We start from the raw sequence: 19,186 nt of genomic DNA, 5'->3' as shown, positions 1-19,186 counted from the left end.
TGATCTTGGTTACCACAAAGCGTGCAATGCCTCTATGGCATGTATTTCTAGCTCGAAGTAAAATCAGCATATGAGATGTCATATCATAGTGTCTAATACAATCCAGTTCAAAATGCATAAGAAAAAGAAACTTATAGTAAGCTTCTGACTCTTTAAGTTCAAGGAGCCTTAGTTTTATATATATATATATATATATATATATATATATATATATATATATATTGTCTTTTTAATATTTTGTATTGTTTGTGTTTTATTGCTAGGCTGGCATTTCAGGCCAGGTAAGCCCAAAAAGGCCCAGCCTGACATGGGCCTTTAAATTCAGGGCCGGGCTTGGGTTAACATCATTTGTAGCCCAGCACAGCAAAGCCCACCTAAAGCACCCAGATAAAGAAAAAAAGAAGAAGAAGAAGCCCTAATCCTAAATAACCCAGCTGGTTCCACTTCCACTTCGAAAGCCACCGTCCAGAAACGGGGTGTCAATTCCTCCTAAAAGATCACTTTGATCAGATGATTCAAACCTTTTGACAAATGACTAGAAAATGGATCCATATTTATTACAGCATAGAAATGTCTAATTATTGCCCATCATGTGGGCCCACCTTTGAATCACCCATCACAATCATACGTGATTTGCACTGTTCATCATGCAAAACCCAACATCCATTGCTCATCTCTCTTAAAAGTCACTTTGATCGGATGATTCTAACCATTTGATTGATATAATAGAGGTATTAACATTGATCCGTACCGTCCATCATGGTGGTCCCACCTTCAATTGCCCATCCCTCTTACAAGACATTTCGATTAGATGATCCTAACAGACCTAACCATCCGATCAATGGTGAGGAAGACGGATGATCCATATTGGTTATAATAGTTGAGGTTCAGTTATTGATCTGGACCATCCATGACATATGGGGCCTATTGTTTTTTTTCCCATCCCTACGAAAATAATCTCCGACATGATGAACATGAGCATTCGATCAATTGATAGTTAATGGACGATCCATATTTATTATACCATGAGATGTCCTATCTGTGATCAAGACCCTCCATTTGGACCCACTTTTCATTGTCGATCCCTCCAAAAAATCACTTTGATTAGATGATTCTAACCATCATTCAATCAACAACTAGGAAATGGATGATCCATAAAGTTTAATTATTATTTATCATGTGGGATCCACCTCTGATTGCCCATCACTCTCAAATACTTTGATGCTAGCCATTTGAGCAAAGGTTTTGGAAATTTGATGGTCCATATTAATTTTGCTACAAGGATCATTGATTGGACCTTTCATCATGTGGGATCTGAGTTAGTTGCTTTTTCATATCAAACATAACTTTGATAAAATGATCATAGCCATGGACCAATTGTGACAAAATGGATTTTTTGTTGAGGGTGGTGAACTGTTCTCAACCTTGACCTTGGAAGCCCTTGATTTCCTAACTTCATGAATTGGGGATTTTTTTTTTTTTTAAAAAAATTGCTAAGGTTGTGATTTATGCCCCTTTTGCTATTTGGGCAATTAGTGAATTTACCAATTAAGGCCAACCCAAACACATTAATAGAAAAAAAAAATCATGTCTTGGGCAATTAATAATTTACCAAATTCATGAATTTGGTGTGTGCGCAAACAGGCCCTAACCCGTATAGGTAAAATATGGACCAGCACAAGAGTGGAACTCTATGTAAGGGAACCAGTTTACCACAGACTATCAACATTCCAATGTTTGAGTTGATCATCTTGTAAAATCCCTAGATAGAAGGAAAAAAAAAAAATCTGTTCCCAACCCCATGCTTCGAAATACCAAAATCAGCTAACAAGACCTAGAATGTCATTTCATTACTAGCAGTGTATATTGTTTGTTGCAGACAACAGAGGAGTTCTCAACCCATCAAAGTTCAGCAGAAGATCAACAATGTAACATCATCTCTAAGGGATGACTATGATGAAGGATCCTGCATAAAGCAGATCTCAGAAAAGTAACATTCAACATATTCATGTATCACCAGCCAACTTGTACACGTTAGCATCCTCTCCTACTGACCATAAGTTATTGTAGAACTTGCAGATTTTCAAGGTTACGGGAAGCAACAACCTTGGACATAAACCAGGAATTCTCGTGGGCTTCATCACTTGCGCCATGGGAGATGGATTCAAAATATGAAAAGCATGCATCTCCAAACCCATACACCAATAAGAAAGCCTTTGATTTTCCTCTAGGATGTCAAAGATATTAAAAGATAAAAATTGCAAAACTTATATAAGAAAGCCTTTGATTTTCTCAAGGATGCCAAAGATTTTAAAGGAAAAATTGCAAAACTGTGATCTAGAAGTGTAGTGTAACCAATTTTACAAGAATGGGAAAAGAGATGCCACTTACACGAGAATGTGTATGACCATCTATATGTGACTCTGTTCTAACAAGCATCTAGGCTTATTTATGCAACCGGATGCAGATTCTGGACTTGTCTTTGTTCCACAGAAAAAGCCTGCTGAAGCTGTCTGCCAATTCACTCCCTACAAGCAGGATGGGATGTATTTATTATTCTTTATTGTGCTAGCAAATGACTTGAAGATGCTGCATAAAGAACCATATTAACCTTTGCTAAAGCAATTACAAAAGTGACATTCAACCCAAATAAAGGCCAGTAGTATGATAATCATACAAATGAAACATAATGCACATCTCTAAAAAATTGGTATTCGTCCATCCTACATATATAGAGCTAGTAAACAATTCTTTACTTACTTTCTAAACCAAAAGATGTGCCCAGAATCCAGAAATAAGCAGGGTACGTGAATCCAAATTGTGAGGCAATCATTTCACCTTGAAAGCAAGGAAATACATGAGCAAGAGGGCTTCTTCGGCCAAATTAAATGTTTGATGGAAAAATGCAACTACAGATGCCCATATTCAGGCACCACACACAAGGGATGAAGGCACCACACATGGCAGCATGGCACGTGTGGGATCGAGGACACTTGTCGGGTGATCCCCTTGGTGATGTTTACCAGAGAGACAGTTAGAAAAATGACAACCAAGCATCTAAATTAAATGTGCACGTGTTGCTCGCACTATGGGGTGTCTGATAAATGTCCTGGATCCTGCAAGCACGTGCATGTCAGCATATGCCATGTTGGTCTGTTTGGCGTGTGAAGATGAGGTGTTCCAAATTAGGACCCATCAGTACTGATGAGATTAGAAATAAAGCAAGTGAAACATGGAGCTCTTTAAAATTGCTGCAAAGTATGACTATGGGACAATTGATACACACTGCATACTGATGTTTTTGGTGGTGATGGTGCCTTTAAACACATGGACAATTGAATCATCTATCTGGATAATGTATTAGGTATGCCGCACTTTTTGTGGCACATTTTTCACTAAGACCTGACCTGAGCATGAGAATGTGAATGGGTCAGGACAGTTAGTAAATGTGCCAGGCCTGACCTTTTGGTTCACCTGATAATTCAGATGCTCTGGGCTGATGTTGACCTGCTCGGACCCTCCACCTGATTTTGATCAGATGACCATCATGTTACTGTCCATTGATTGCTTAAAAAACAACAACAGCTGTAGAGAAGACTGGCTGATGTTTTGGACAGTCAGCATCCTCTGATTAATATAAGATTTTTATGGTGGCCCATAAAAAGCGGGGCCATCCTATAGAAAGTCCACATCGATGATCTGACTGTGCACGTGTCTAAAAGCACATTGGCACACCAAGAGCATCAGTGTGCACCCTAGGCACACGTGATCTTTTTCCCAGTGTCATTTGCTTGGCTTTTGCCCAACATTATAGCCTAATAAATTAATACTCTATATCACTGTCTGCAAGTGTCACAGGTATGTTATCATGTTTGGGTGGTGGGACTGTAATTTCATGGGATAGAGTGGAATGGCAGAACAGAATTCATGTAGCTGACCCCCAATTTGGGATAGAGGTTAGATGATGATGACTGTGATTTCATGGAACCGTAAAATTATTTTGGATTAAAGAGGTTCATACACCATTGCGTGGCTGAAGTCATGAATATGAGCTGACTCTTCTCCAGAACTATTTTGCCTACTGGTGTCTGATTCGATCTAATCAGTGCAATGCATGAGCAGGCTAGTCTCCTAGGTGACCTTGTGTTCTTATCAATTTAGTTGATACTTATAACTTAATCATTTAAAGGATTCGCATTGGGCGAATGTCGCACCTTTTAGGACCCAGTTAAAAAACCGTGTAATTATCTAGTTAGGTTCAGGTTGGGCCTACGACGGGTATTCCTTTGGCAAAGCATGCACCATCCCGATAGCATTAAATTAGGGCCATGGTTTTAAGACCCAGGGACTCAGACCAACTCGTTTGGCACTGAGTTATGCCGCAACTTGGCCGAGTTGGGGATTGAATCATTCCAACTTGCTCAATTGGGGGTGACTTGGGGTGGCAACTCATGGTTTCGAACTGGATCAGGTAGCACCAAATCCGAGTTGACTTGTCTGAGCCACAGCCGACTTGGACGAATCTTAAGACCATGATTAGGGCTTTTGGTTCTATGCAAGGCGTGCGCCATTTATTAAGTGTACGCCATCATGAATGATATATGAAAAAAGAAAAAAGAAAAAAGAGAAGCCATTGACACCCTAGATGGGCCAGGCCAAGCCCATGTGCTCATAGACACATCTCGAGCCTTGCCCGATTAGTAAACGGGCTTAAATTTTAGTCTTTCTTCCATTTATTTGATATGTAATCAAATGCATTGAATTCAGTAAATTCATATAAATACAAAAACAAGGGGTAAAAAGAATTACAAAAACACAAAACCTAGTAGCTTCACTATTTGTTTCTCTAAATTTACATAAGATTCCCAAAACATGACATAATTCAATAAATCACTTCTTCAAAAAAGGGAAAAATAAAAAGTGAGTTCAGAAGAAATTCATGTACAGCTAATTCACAACAACTGGAAATGTTTCGCATATTCTAATGGAAATCAAAAATTTCAAGCAAGTTTCACAAAATTTTCTATTAATGTAATCCACACTACATGCAAAATTCATGTTTAAACCCTCTTCTATGCTATTACCATCTTTGTAAAAAAATAAAATAATGAAATAAAAAATCAACCTTGCTAATGCTCTCCCGCCCACTGCTGCAGTAAATGGAAAGAAAAGATTACCATTTCATACCACAACCTGTATTATGCATCAGAGAACAATGCAAAGTACCACTGACGAATGCCAAATGGCATCTACATACTCAGCGGCACAATTCAAATCACCTTCCGACCTAAAACCCCACAATCTGCATCCTCACGCATCATATACACCAAACCTATGTGGGCCTCAGCATGTTTTCAGTGTGAGATCTGCTCCGTCCATTAAGTTTGACGTCGTCAATGAACCACATATTGAAATTGCTAGCTACATCAAAAGCTGAAGGAGACCATACTTTTGGAAATCTAGAAGTCTTGTGGCTATCATCATTACCCATTTTCCATGCGGTATGGCTCACCTAAGCTCCCTAGCCCTAGGCTGCACTTGATGAGCGGATCTGATATTCCACTTTTTTTTTAAAAAAATGGTAACGATATTGTATTAGAGGAAAAGAAGATTACAAAAAGAACAAAAAGGGGAGCTAAATCCTGCTGAGTTAGCGAGAAGTGGCTCCTCCAAGAGGAAACAGATTACATTCCTTAATGTTAAGAAAATAGTAGGCCCATTCTGCTGTGTATTGCTGCACCTTCTGGAGAACGATATCCACTGAGTTTGAGATGTTGTTGAAACATCTCCGGTTTCTTTCCTCCCATACCGACCACCAAACCGCCATCAAGCATAAATTCCATGTTTTGTTTTTTTGGGAGCCAAGGTTGGAGCCTATCCAAGCTATGAAGAAATCTTCCGTTGAAGCAGGGTCGCACCAGGAGATGTTGAAGGAAGAAAGGACAGCATACCACAATTTATAAGTAAAGGAGCAGTGGAGGAATAGGTGATTAACTGATTCTTCAGACTTCATACAGCAGAGGCATATGTTGGGGAGAATCATTCCCCTCTTTCTCAAATTATCAACTGTCAGCACTTTCTCTTTTGCCGCCAACCATCCGAACACAGAGATCTTTGGAGGGACCTTGATCTTCCAGATTTTCTGATATTCCACTTTTAGAATGTGCGTCCCATGGAGGTTGGGATGTTCGACATGCTGTGAGGTGAAATTGCATAACCTTCTTTGGCTGCTATTTCATACTCCAAATCCAATAGGGCATGGCGCTTGATATGCAGGCACTCATTAAGTCATAGACCCAACAAACATTCACTCAAAAGTAAACTGTTTATATTATGCTTTCCCATCTAGGTGTACTATGAACCAAAAATTATGCTTAACAAATTAAATGACCATCCCATTGCTGCATACTTGTTGGGCGGTTAGAAATGAAATATATCAAACATATGGTTGGTATCCTATCCCCATTGTTCCTTGTGGTGTGGCCCACCTGAGTTGTGTATCAGGTTGATTCTTGTTTTTTAATAGCTTGGAATCAAGGATAGAACATGGTGGACGGAGTGGATTTCACACACTCAACATGGTAGGCCCCACGGAGTTTGGGTGTTTTAACCGACATGTAACACTTATGTCCAAAATTCAAAACCAGAACAACAGTAAAAAATCATTGACAGGTGGATTGCCAAGCTCTATAGGGCCCATTATGATGTTTGCCTCATGTCCACTCCATCCATTCATTTCTTCAACTTATGAGCCCAAACGTGAGGGAAATCCAAAACTCAAGTGGGCCACATCCAAAGAAACAATGGGGATGGAAACGCCCACTGTTGAAACTTTCTTACAGCCCACCAAGATGTTTTCATGCTACCCAACCCATTCATGAGGTGATTCCCATCTGGATGAAAGGAAAACACAAATATCAGCCCAATCAAAAACTTCTATGGCCCCCTCATGAAGTTTTGGATCTGCTTCATCTTTTGGGATCATGTCCTAAAATGAGCAGGTGAAACTTTTTTTTTTTGAAGATAATGTCCTGAAATAAGCAAGCGAAACTGATGGATGGAACAATGGTGGGCCGTAATAGGGTTGTCAAGGCCGTTATGTAAAGGTAATGGTGGCAACCGTTACATGTTACCAGGTCGTAAGGGCCGTTATGTTAAAAGTAACGGTGGCAACCGTTACATGTTACAGAGTCGTAAAGGTTGTTCCGGAAAAAATGAACTGTAAAGGCTGTTACAACCCCTGCAAAGGCTGTAACAGTCCATTACAAGGCCGATACAGGTTCTTCAGATTATTTTTTTTTCAATAAAAAAAAAAGGAGACTATAATGGCCGTTACGAGGGTTGTAACAGCCATCACAACCCATATCGTAAAGGTAATGGTGGTGGCCGTTATGGCCATTGTTACCATTACAGAATACCTTGGACGGAGTGGATGTTTCAAGGACTTTGCGATGGACCCCACAACAAGGATTAAAAGAAATCATGTTCCTTTGGTGCCCGTCCTCAAGTTTGCCTGAATACATCCCTACGTATTGTAGCGCAATAGGTCGGGACTTTAGTCTTTGAATCTGGATCATCTTCCAATTATCCAAGCTGTTAATCTATCAAGTCTCACTTTATATGGTGGAAGGATAACAAATAAAAGCCTTCAACTCGATTACTTTAACCCTTTGATAACTTGGTCATTTTTTACTTTCAACATGACTTGTTACTATATCCTTCGTATGATCAAAGGTTTAAATATTAAATCTGAGAGTTTTTATGGAAATCCCCCATCCAATGAGAGCCCTTTTACATCAACAACTTGAATCATTGAAAGAAACCCAAATTTGCATTTAAACGATAGGTGTTCAATCCTAGATGTTTCTCACGGTGTGGCTTACCTATGTTGTGGACCCGCCTCATCTTTGGTTCATTGTCTGAACTGGATTGGGTATGGTAAATCCTCTAAATCCAACTTCTTAAGGTTATACCTACAACAAGGATTATCCTACTAAATCAAGGATCGATTTTCCTTGAAAGGTTGTACAACAAGGAATAATTACAACTTGTAAGTATGATCATATTAAAATATTTCCTTAACAACAAAAGTATGGTTTAGGGAATTTTACCAATGTAGAGCCAATGTCTACTTTAATCACCAAACTAGACCCTCTTTCCAAATGTTTATTTTTTTAGACTTATGATAACTTTTTGACTTTTTTCGGATGAAAATTCCCTTGGAGGAATCCTAACGCTTGTAAAGGTGGTTGCGTGCGGAGAATATTCGTGGGGGCCTACAGCTTGTTTGATGTGGACCGTTGAAACCTCCATTCGGTCCACTGCTAGAGCCATCTGGCCCGTTCATAAGGCCACATTAGTTTGGACGAGAGGAAGACACAAACTCCAGCTTGATCCGCACAAGTTGTTACCCCACAAGTTCTAAAAGATGGATGGGTGTTCAATACATATTGTATCCTCAGGTGTTGTCTAACTATGAGTTGGATACCTCTCATTCTTTGGCCCATGTATCATGTCCTATGGTGTGCTATAAAGGCTGCTATGTAACGGTAACGATGGCAATCGTTACACACTATGGGGTCGTAAAAAACGTAATGACCGTTACGTAAGAAGGACCTATAAAGGCTGTTACAACCCCTATAACAGCTCGTTCCAACCCTTGTAAGGGCCATAATGGCCCAGTAACAGTCCATTATGAGGCTGATACATTTTTTTCGGGTTCTTTTTTCAATAAAAAAGAGAGATCGTAACGGCCGTTACACCCCATATTGTAAAGGTTACGATGGTGGCCGTTACAACAACCATTACCATTACAGAATACCTAGCATGCCTTAACCTTAAAAGCTAAAATGAATGGACGGTGTTGATAAGACATGAACCTCATAGTGAGTCCCATAGACAGTGATCCAAGGCCATATAATAGGCCCCACAAACACAAAACGGGGCCATTAACCCCCGTTTTTTAACTTTTAAAATGGAAAATGAGAGAAATTTCTAATGAAGCTCTCAGTGGGCCTCCTAGCAGTTCAAAGGTTCTATTCTCCCATGTGCACACATTGGCGGCACGGCATACTCACTCTAACATTATCTTTTTCGGCATTTTTTTTCTTAAAAAACAACGGTTGCTAGAGTACTCTTCTCGGTCTGATAACTCATACCGGCATCCTGTCTGTCCTATCAACATAACAAGTAAGAAGATAGTTGTGGTTTTTATTTTATTTTATTTTATTTATTTTTTTATTTTTTTATTTTTTACAAGGGAAGAGTATTGATAATGTAAATCTTAAGTTCCACATACCAATTGCGACCCTTAAAACGTGATAACCACGAATCGTAAAACGTGACAAGCACAATCCCTTCCACGTGCAAACCGTGATCCCTAAAACGACCCAACTGTGACCCCTAACAACGTCAGAACTACGACCCCTATTACATCAAAATCACAACCCCTACTGCATCAAAACCGCAACCCCTCTAATGTGTCAACCATGATCACTAATTTGTTTAAACCGCAATTGCAGTTTTCCTTTTATCTTTATCTTCTTCTTTTTTCTATATATTTTTTTTCTATGCATAATAAACCACATTTTTTAAGGTGCACCCATATTTATAAATCATGGCTCTCTAGCCCATCCTATGCTTTTTATGATAGGGAGTGTGTATATGAAGAAAAGAGATTCTTTTATAAGGGTGGGGAAAAAATGTGTTGTTGTGACTCGTGAGTAATGAAATTAGTTTGTACATGAAGTAAAGAGATTCTTTTATAAGGGTGGGGACAAAATGTGTTGTTGTGAGTAATGAAATTACATACCAAGAGCTCGTATCTAAAATGCACAATATTAAGAAGATAACATTGGAGGAATATGATGGCAGAATTGAGGTTGTTTACCCTTGGCACGATTGCGGGTCACTCCCTCCAACCACTCTCAAAGACGACAAAAATGTCCTAACATATATCCTTTTCTACGGACAAAATCAAAATTTTCAGACACCCATGTATATAGAGAAAGTGAGGTGTACAATTGTTCTCCAAGAGAGGAGCATTCCCCTGAATAGTCCTTCAAACATAGTGTGTCGTGATATTGAGCCTATTCATCAGAGTGCCCCAAAACATATTCCTATCCATGAACCCATCTTCAAAGGGTTGGATGAGCGGCCCACAACAATGGATATTGATTGGGGATGGGATTTGCCTACACCCCCTCATCGGTCAGGATCCTTCCCCATTTTTTTGGCATGCTAGATAATGAAAATTGTGTAGATATCCTCAGTCCATCAACCTATGTACCGAGACATGATCCATCAGTCGACAATTTTGAGGCACCATTTTTTTGCTTGTTGGATGGTGAAGGCTGTGCAAGTATCCTTGGGCTATCAAACTATGCACTAACCACTAAGATATGATCCATTGGTCAATAATTTTGAGACACCATCTTTTCGCTTGCTAGATAGTGAAGACTATGCTGATATACCCAAGCCATCTACCTATGCCGGACGTCGGTAGGCGCTATCAACCCTGTATAGTGAAGACATGTACCATCTTTTTTTTTTACTTGTTATGTCAATAAGGTAGACAAGACACCGGTATAAGTCGTTAGACCGAGAAGAGTATTTTAACAACCGTCTTTTTTGGAGAAAAAATGGTAGAGAAGATATTGGGGTCAAGACATGAGCCAAAGAATGAGAGATATCCAAGTCACAAGTAAACTACACCTCAAGAAATGATGGGGATTAAACATCCACTGTTTAGAACTTGTAGGGCAACAAGGTGTGCGGATCAAGCTGAAATTTATCTTCCCCTCGTCCAGACCCATGTGACCTTATGAGCCGGCTACTCATCCAAACCCGTGTGACCTTATAAACAAGTCAGATGGCTCTAGCAGTGGACTCAAGTGAGGTTTCAATGATCCACATCAAATATAGCCGTGGGTCGCATGAACATTCTCCGCACGCAATCGCCTTTACAAGCGTTGGGATAGATGCAAGGGCATTTTCATCCCAAAAAAAAAATAAAAATCCAAAAGCTACCAAAGGTCCCCAAAAAAACCATTTGGAAAGGGACTCTAATTTGGTGATTAAAGTAGACCTTGTAAAAATCCCTATGGTTTATAACCAACTTGGTACGGTCCATTACACACTCTAAATGGTTAATACCTCTAGTGTTCAAAATATCCGTAGATGTGGAGTTCAAGTCACAGGGACGAGGATCCCCTACCCAGCTACTTAAGGATCTGACTCAGGCTATCCAAGTTCTTAATGTTCAAAATATCATAGCTACCAAGCCTACCTAAATACCACGAAAGTACCATAACATGCGACTTTAGCACCCAATTGGTAGATCCATAACCTTTAATAGGCTACTCACTTAATCGAAACTAAAGTGAAAAAATAGTACACTAGAAGTAGACATTAAGTCATTATATCCGCATTGTCATTGGCAACTCCCGCGAAATGGATATATACTTGAAACTTTGAAGATTGGTTCACACATAAAAAGGAGAAACAAAAACCTAGCAAGGTTACCTAGAAGGTCGGTCGCTTTGGCACGATGGATTGATAACTCATATGAGTCAACTCAGACTCAGTCGAGTACGATCCAGTTCAGCACCACGTCAACATTTTTGGCCAGCCCACAAACTTGGGACCGAGTGAGTCAGTCTGAGTCGTTGAGTCTTAAACCGTGTTTAGCAGTTGTAATGTGGTATGAGGTCGAGTACACAGTATGCTAATTCTTCCAATATGTGGAACAGTAGGGGTAGGATCATTTGGTTGCTCTAGTACATACACAAAGTATATGCAATGTAGTTTTATATATGAATTGATATTCTTTTTTCTTTTTTTTTTTGAAAGGCTATATGAATTGATATTCTAATTTATATATGGGATGATCTAACTATCATAGATTCTACACGCTTAGTATCGTATTTAATGCACCCTATTGAATTAATCAAAGTAGAAGTCACTACATTCTAAGTATAGTTTTACATTTCAACTTAATTGACACTAATATAGAACCACAATTTCAGCTTTCTAGAAATAGAGATCTGGATAACAAACAACCCATAATCTGGATCAAAGAGCTTTGGGAGAGAAAATGTTGGTCGGTGATTTAGCTAACACTGGGTCAAAGAAGTGATACAAAATTTCAAGACTTCTACAAACAATATCCAGAAGTTCATCAATAATAATAATTAATTGATGACAACAGCCTGCTTGATCATTGTATGAACCTTGCTCTAGAATTGCCAAACAAATTACCATATTTCAAGAGGATATTTTGGCCAGCCCCAAATAGCTGGGACAACGTTAGAACTTATGACAATGATTATTCAACCAATGGCGATTTCAACTACCCAAAGTAATGGCCTCATGATGTGTAAATTTTAGAGATGGAAGGAATGAAGTACGAATAGCAAAACCAAAATTAATTGTTGGTATACTTGGTTTGTGTATTGTACAAATTTTAAAAAAGAAAAAAAGAAAAAAGAAGTAGAGCACTGAATATGATCTATTCACCCCTTACATTCTTTTTATCTTGTGCATTATTAGTTGCACATTAAGCAGCACAAACCTTGTTTCATGAAAGAAACTAGTCTGTCACATTCTCAAAGAGTTTCTAAGACTAATGCAACTCAACTAAATCAAGATCTAAATTCCAAGAAGAACAACTTTTCCCTAAATGAGGAACACAAAAGGGGCTTTTCCCAATGTGGCTCGTGCATAAGAGATCCGAACCATTCATCAATACAGCTTACTTTGACCATCCTGGCCCAGAGATTGGGCAGGTCCACTGATCAAGAATGTGGGCCCTTGGTCATTTTCTCTAGAAGTCCATTTTTCTCAAATAAATGTGTTTCGCCTAACAATGGCACTGGCTTGGCTTTTGGACTGGGGGAGTCTGTGGTGGCTCCCACATGATAAATGGCCATGTTGCCATGTCATGAGGTGAGGCCCCTTTGCCATCTCATTCATGAATCTCATTAGCAGTGCTCTCCCCAAATAGAGAATGGGAAGAACCACAACAGAGCATGAACGTTCCAACAGACACTGATGTGACTATAACAAATCAACCAGACGTTTCCCAGTTTCAGTTTGGGTACCAGCATTTTCCAGTTTAACCATCTCACTGGGAAGCATGGTATAAAAGAATACAGACCCACTGAAAACCCTCCCATTCACAATGTGGAACTAGTCTCCAAACTACCACTAATATACGCATAGAGATTGCAATTACAGGTTTGGCGTTATCATGAATTAATATGGCATCACCCTGACTTTCATTGATTCCACTCTACGGAGTTGATTTATCACAATTCAATTCAATTGAGCATACAAATGCTACAAAAGGCAATAAAGAAATTTAGCAATAAACAAATCAAGAAGCATCGAATCTTAGGATTCTCAAACAGTAAGTGGAAGACTCAGCAGAGATTTATTAGCAACCAATACCCAAAAAGAAACAGAAAGAAGCCCAAGTCAAGAATAACTCTACTAACATTTATAACAAAAATGATGACAATTAATGGAAAAATCCAATTGAGAGACCCAAGAAATCGTACCATTTGATGAGTGACCCGAATAGAAAATGCTGCATGATTGGCACCTTCTCAAGCACCTCAGCGCGGTACATCTTGAGCAGGCCGCTGTTCACCTTGCTCCACGCGGGCACCCCGCTGATGTCATCGAGCAGGGGCGAGTGCTCCGAGAACGGCCCCTTCTTCACCTTCTTCACGAATGCCACGCCCGAGAGGTACATGTAGTCATTCGAGAAGTTGTCGAGTATGTCCTGGTTGTGTATCGACTTGGGTTTCATGTACTTGTGGTCGATCAGCTGTGATGACCCAAAGATGAATGGCAGGAAATGGTAGTCGTCTAGGCCCCACACGCCGTGGGACCCAGCAGGCTCTAGGCTGTATGTCATCTGCAGCTTCCTCATCAGCTCGAGATACCTGACGAAGACCTTGAGGACGACGGATGGATAGTCCTCCTCTCTGATAAGGCCGAGGCGGGCGAGGCAGTAGAGCCACGCGACGAAGTTGGTCTCGTGGCCGGTGCCATAGTCGATGCGGGACGCGTTGCCGAAGCTGTCGGTGAAGTAGGGGACGATCTCGACCGTCGCAGGCTTCAATTCGTCGGGAAGGAGATTGGAGAGGACGGGATCGGCGGTGTCGGTGAGTTGACAGTGCCAGGTGCGATAGGCAGGATTGCCATAGCGGGACGGCTGATGGACGGGTGGGATGGCGTCGACGGAATCGGAGAGGGTTTGGAGGAGGGAGAGGAGGGAGGAGAGAAAGGAGGAGAGATGGGTAAGGTCGGAGATCTTACGGCCGCGGACAGAATGCGAGAGGGATGCGATGAACGAGAGGAAGTTCGAGCCCGATGGGGAGGAGAGGAAGCGAGCAGCGTCGGACGGGGAGGAGATCTGCTTCGACGGACAGAGGAAGGAGTGGGGGAGTGAGATGGTGGGGACTGGTTGAGGTTGGGGGATTGGAGTGAGGAGGATGGATTGGGAGTGGGGGCGATGGATGGGAGGTGGGGGCGACGCCTCAGACCAGGAAGTGGTTGGAGGACGGAAGGTGAACTGGTTTTGTTCTTCGTTTTGGAAAGGAGGATGGAGATCGGGTTGGGTTGGAGGAGGTGAAGAGTAGTTGGGATGATCTGCCATTTCAGTTTCACGCAGTTTGGAGGTATTTTTTATTTTTTATTTTAGCCTCGGCGAAGAAAGAAGAAGGCGGTGGCGTTGTATGGAAGCCGAGCAGGAATGCTTAATACGGACGGGTTATTCGATTGCGAAATACATGAAGGAAATTCAAATTAAACCGTCCACATTATACATGTGTCATGTACAAAAATTACTGTATTTGATATGCATTAAGTATAAGATCTCTGAACATTTAAGAGTAGTATTTGATATGGGCTACCAATTACCATATAATTTATAATTCATGTGAATTGGAATCATCAGGTTGCCTTTTGCAGCTTAAAATTCAAATATACTATGGACCGTATTTGGAAGAGGGAATGAGGGAAATGGCATTAACAAGCAAATCAACAGTAAATAAAATCTCATGACTTTGTCATGGACATGGATTCATTACTATCCTGGGACCTAGCCAAAGACTGATAGTTCAGTTAGGAGTTTTGTTGGAACCATTGGCTAGAGTCCTTTAGTTGAATGAAAATAAATTTTATAGAATCATATTGAATATTTGACAATACAGGGATGTCTATGTTTTATTCATACAGTTTTTCTTTTTTTACGGATTATTTTATGGAATAAGTCTAAAGTAGAGTCAAGCTCAAGTAAGCCACACGACACAAAGTTATAAGGATTAAAAACCTATCTACCATTGTAAACTTCTTTAGAGCCGCAAAAGTTTTAGATCAAGTTGCTATTTAAGTTTTTCCTTAATCTAAGTCTATATGACCTTATAAACAGGTTAGCTGGCAAATAAACATCATGGTGGGCCGTAAAAAATTTTCAATAGTAAAAGTTCAATCACCATCGCTTGCTGCTGTGTGGTGTGCTTGAGCCGTCAATCTACCTCCTTTTTAAGCTTATGTTATAAAATGACTAGTTAAAATGGAAGTCGGCATGGATAAAAAAATATACATCCTATTGGGGTCTACAAGGCTCCTGACATGACATGACCATCCCTTTCTAACTAAGTCTTGGTGGAGGTAGTACCCAGTCCACATCTATTAGTAATAATTTAAAATAAATGCCTTTTGGTGTTTTTTTTTTTTTAATACAAATTAGATTTCAACTCACATCAAATACACTCCTCCCATATGCATGTTTTTACAGCCGTTGATCATAATCAGACAGGTGTCACATGTGAGGATCTGAAACCTATGAAATGTGAGGCCCACCAACATGGTAAATGGTGTTATCCACTTAATTGGAGGCAACAAGGTTAAGAAGAACTGATGGCCCTAGATCAAGACCACGTCATCTCAAATAGATCAGGTTTGAGGCCCACAAAGTAGTAAACGGGTGGTCCCTGTTTAATTGGGCAGTTGCTATTTGCTCACAGTGAAAGTTTAGTGTAAGTCCATTTATCTCAGATTGCCCACTTGAAATGTAAAAACGAAGTGACTAGACAATGTGTAAATAACTAAATATCAAAAAAGAATGGCAGACACAATCATTTTCTCTTGTTTTTTTTGTTGACATATCCTACATTTTTTCTAGGAATATGGCCAGATTGTGGGCCCAATCAGGTCATGGAATTTTCCAGAGGGGATGTTCAAGTGGCCCAACCACGATGAATGGCCCGGATCTTGCCCTTCTGTTACTTTGGCACCTCTCCTGTTCAAGCTGCTAATGGGGGTCTCTAATTGCTCGCACCACAACCGGATTTGGTGAGGCCTTTGATTTGAGGATTTGGTGGCACAACGAATGCCGACTATGAGCTCTTTTCTAAGCTGTCCGTTGCATGTGGGCACTTGATGAATTTGAATGGGCTTAATTTTTTCAGGGCACATAAAAGGTGCGCAGGCCTTTTGATGGACAGCCATGATTGCGTTGAATGTATACCCGGTCGGTGTAAGTGGTACATTCATTTTGTAGGGCTGGCAATGGGCTGGACCTGGTCCTCATGGTTCACGAAAAATTAGAGCCGGGATGACTCGACTTGGGAAACTCGACTTGTCCGACTTATTTAGATTTGACTCGATCTGAACCGAGTAGGTGAGTCGATCTGAATTGAGTTGACTTCGTCCAATTTGAACTCAATCCGAGTTGAGTTCGAGTCACCTAGTAACTTGACTCAACTCAACTCAAAATCCAACTCGGTACTGACTCGACTCATTAAAAAAATATTTAAAAAAAAACTAAGATATGAGATGCCATGTAGTGAATGGAGAGGCCGCAATTCAGGCAAGTGAATTTAGGTTTTGAGTTATGATTTCAGCCAGTATATTGCACCTAACTCGGTCAGGATTAGTCTAGGCTAGACCGGACTGAGATTAGGTCAGGCATGCTGGACTTGGTACTGAGATGGATTGAGTTCAGATCAAGCCTATTTCAAAACCGGATTGAGTCAGATCAGCCCTAATTCGGTCCGACTCAACTCGATGCCCATCTCTACGAAAAATCAACATTAGGCCCACCTGTTGTCAGCACTATCAATTTGTGGGTTTGGATAGAACCACATCTTATTTAAGGTTCACAACTCATTGGTTAAACATCTATCAAATGGACCTTTCTCCATCAAATGTGAGCCATTGTCGATTTTTATTTTTTTTTCCTTTTAATTTCCATAAGTAAACTGTACCGGGGACACAATGACAGGTCAGGATCGTCAAAACTAAATGAATGGTTTTGATCTCCTACTTGAAGGTCACGTCTTTACACTTGGGAGTTTTTGTTTCCCATTATGAATTTCAGAAATATCATCATGCCGGCCCAATCTTTGACCTGGGCCATCCATCATGTAGAGATCACGTTTGATGTGGGCCGTCCATCAGGCAGTTCGCATATTTGATGTGGGCCGCATCCTGTGGGCCTACATTCAATGCCAACTATCCACCACGGGAAGCCCACATTTGATGTGGACTTTCCGTCATGTCAGCCCAACGTCCAATGTGGGCCGTCCATCATGTTGGGCCCGTCTTCAATGAGGACCATCTATCATGTGCAGCCCACCTTTTATGTGGACTGTCTATCGTGTGTGGCTTACCTTTGATATGAACCATCCATCATGTGGGGGCCACCTTCCATGTGGAAGATCCATCATGCGAGGCTCACATAGGGGCTAGCTTTAATGTGGGCCGTCCATCATGTATGGCCCACCTTTGATGTGGGCCATTCATCATGCAGGACCCACCTACAATGTCCACTGACCATCATGTGGGCCCACCTTGATGTTGAATATTCATCATGCAGTGCACACCTTTGATGTGAGTCGTCCATCACGTGGGTCCCACACCTTTAATGTCCTGTGTTTGTCATGTGGGCCCATCATTGATTGTCCTATCTATCATGCAGAGCCCACCATCAATGTGGGTCGTCCATCATGCACGACCCACCTTTGATGTGGGCTATCTATTGTGTGGGGTCTCGCTTTGATGTAGGTTGTTCATCATGTAGGGCTCACCTTTGATCTGGATTGTCCATCATGCAGGACCCACATACGATGTCCACCAACTATCATGTGAGGCCCACCATGATATTGAATGTCAATCATACAGTGCACACACTTTATGTAAGTTATCCATCATACAGGTCTACCTTTAATGTCCATCGTCTGTCATGTGGGGCCCACCATCAATGGTTCTGTCCATCATATAGGGCTTACCTTCAAATAATAATTTTCCATTTTTTCCCAACTAAATTTAAGTTTATTTTTAAGTTTTAAAAAATACATTTAGCATAAAATTGTTTACCAAACATAGCCTACTCTAATAATTTATCTAATTTCTGTGGATCCTCATTTGAGGGTCTACCATGAGGATCCACCAAATAGACCCATAATATTTTATTTTAAGCCTCTTTCTTAAATTCATATCATTAATTGTTTTCATGGTAACCGTCCATTAAATATCAACCAATCAGCCAAATAAGAAGTTAAGTAAATGTGAATTTCTACCAAAGTGTGGTGAAAATCTTTGTTTTTACCATTTCTATATGGTATAAATTTCTAGTTGAACTTGAAATAACTGTAATTGCAATTTGAAGGCTACTTCACTATCTGTACTGAATATTAGCTACTGTTTTGGTCATTTCCTCTTGCAATTCATTTCACTTTTGTGTCCAAACACAACTTAAGTGTGCCTCACTGATGGAGAGAAAAAGGAGAGGGATATGCTGGAAGCATCTAAAACTCTGATTCTGACAAAGACAAGCAACAAAAGATGAGAAAAGAAAAAAGAATCAAACTAACTTTAATGAGCATGCTTGCTTGCCCAATGACAGTGGATAAACATGTGATTAAATGTTTATTTCATTGCTTTTACAACTGATACAATCTTTTCTGTGGAGTTTTCAGCATAACATAGTTAAAATAAGGGCCGTTTAGACCTTCAAAAGGGGCTTCTGATGCCTATATACCATTTGAAGCAAATTGTAGTTCCTGTTGTTTGTTTGGATGAACTTTCACTACTAAATAGGAGCTCAAAAGCCTACTGGCATTGGTTTTCAGCAAGCTGGCCTACAAAATAGGCCGAAACCCGTTTGGGAAGA

General features: G+C 40.4%; 1 protein-coding gene across 3 annotated transcripts; it reads right to left on the bottom strand.

Moving 5' to 3' along the window:
* Positions 1-1,820: 1,820 nt before the first annotated feature.
* Positions 1,821-14,774, bottom strand: LOC131234148 (uncharacterized). 3 transcript variants are annotated; one of them, XR_009165582.1, is made up of 3 exons: positions 13,560-14,771; positions 2,392-2,528; positions 1,821-1,966 (listed from the first exon to the last, which is right to left on the bottom strand). XR_009165582.1 is itself a non-coding variant. In XM_058231045.1 (2 exons), exons 1-2 carry the CDS (start codon positions 14,663-14,665, stop codon positions 2,522-2,524), a joined length of 1,113 nt encoding a protein of 370 aa, XP_058087028.1. In that variant the 5' UTR covers positions 14,666-14,771; the 3' UTR covers positions 1,821-2,521. The 3 variants fall into 3 exon arrangements, 2 of the variants coding, with proteins under 2 accessions (XP_058087028.1, XP_058087026.1); XM_058231045.1 differs by having other exon boundaries at positions 1,821-2,528; XM_058231043.1 differs by lacking the exons at positions 1,821-1,966; positions 2,392-2,528 and adding an exon at positions 3,078-3,524 and having other exon boundaries at positions 13,560-14,774.
* Positions 14,775-19,186: the final 4,412 nt, after the last annotated feature.

The sequence above is a fragment of the Magnolia sinica genome, chromosome 2 (assembly GCF_029962835.1).
Source record: "Magnolia sinica isolate HGM2019 chromosome 2, MsV1, whole genome shotgun sequence".
Lineage (NCBI taxonomy): Eukaryota > Viridiplantae > Streptophyta > Magnoliopsida > Magnoliales > Magnoliaceae > Magnolia > Magnolia sinica.
This window is presented reverse-complemented; position numbering and strand designations above follow the sequence as displayed.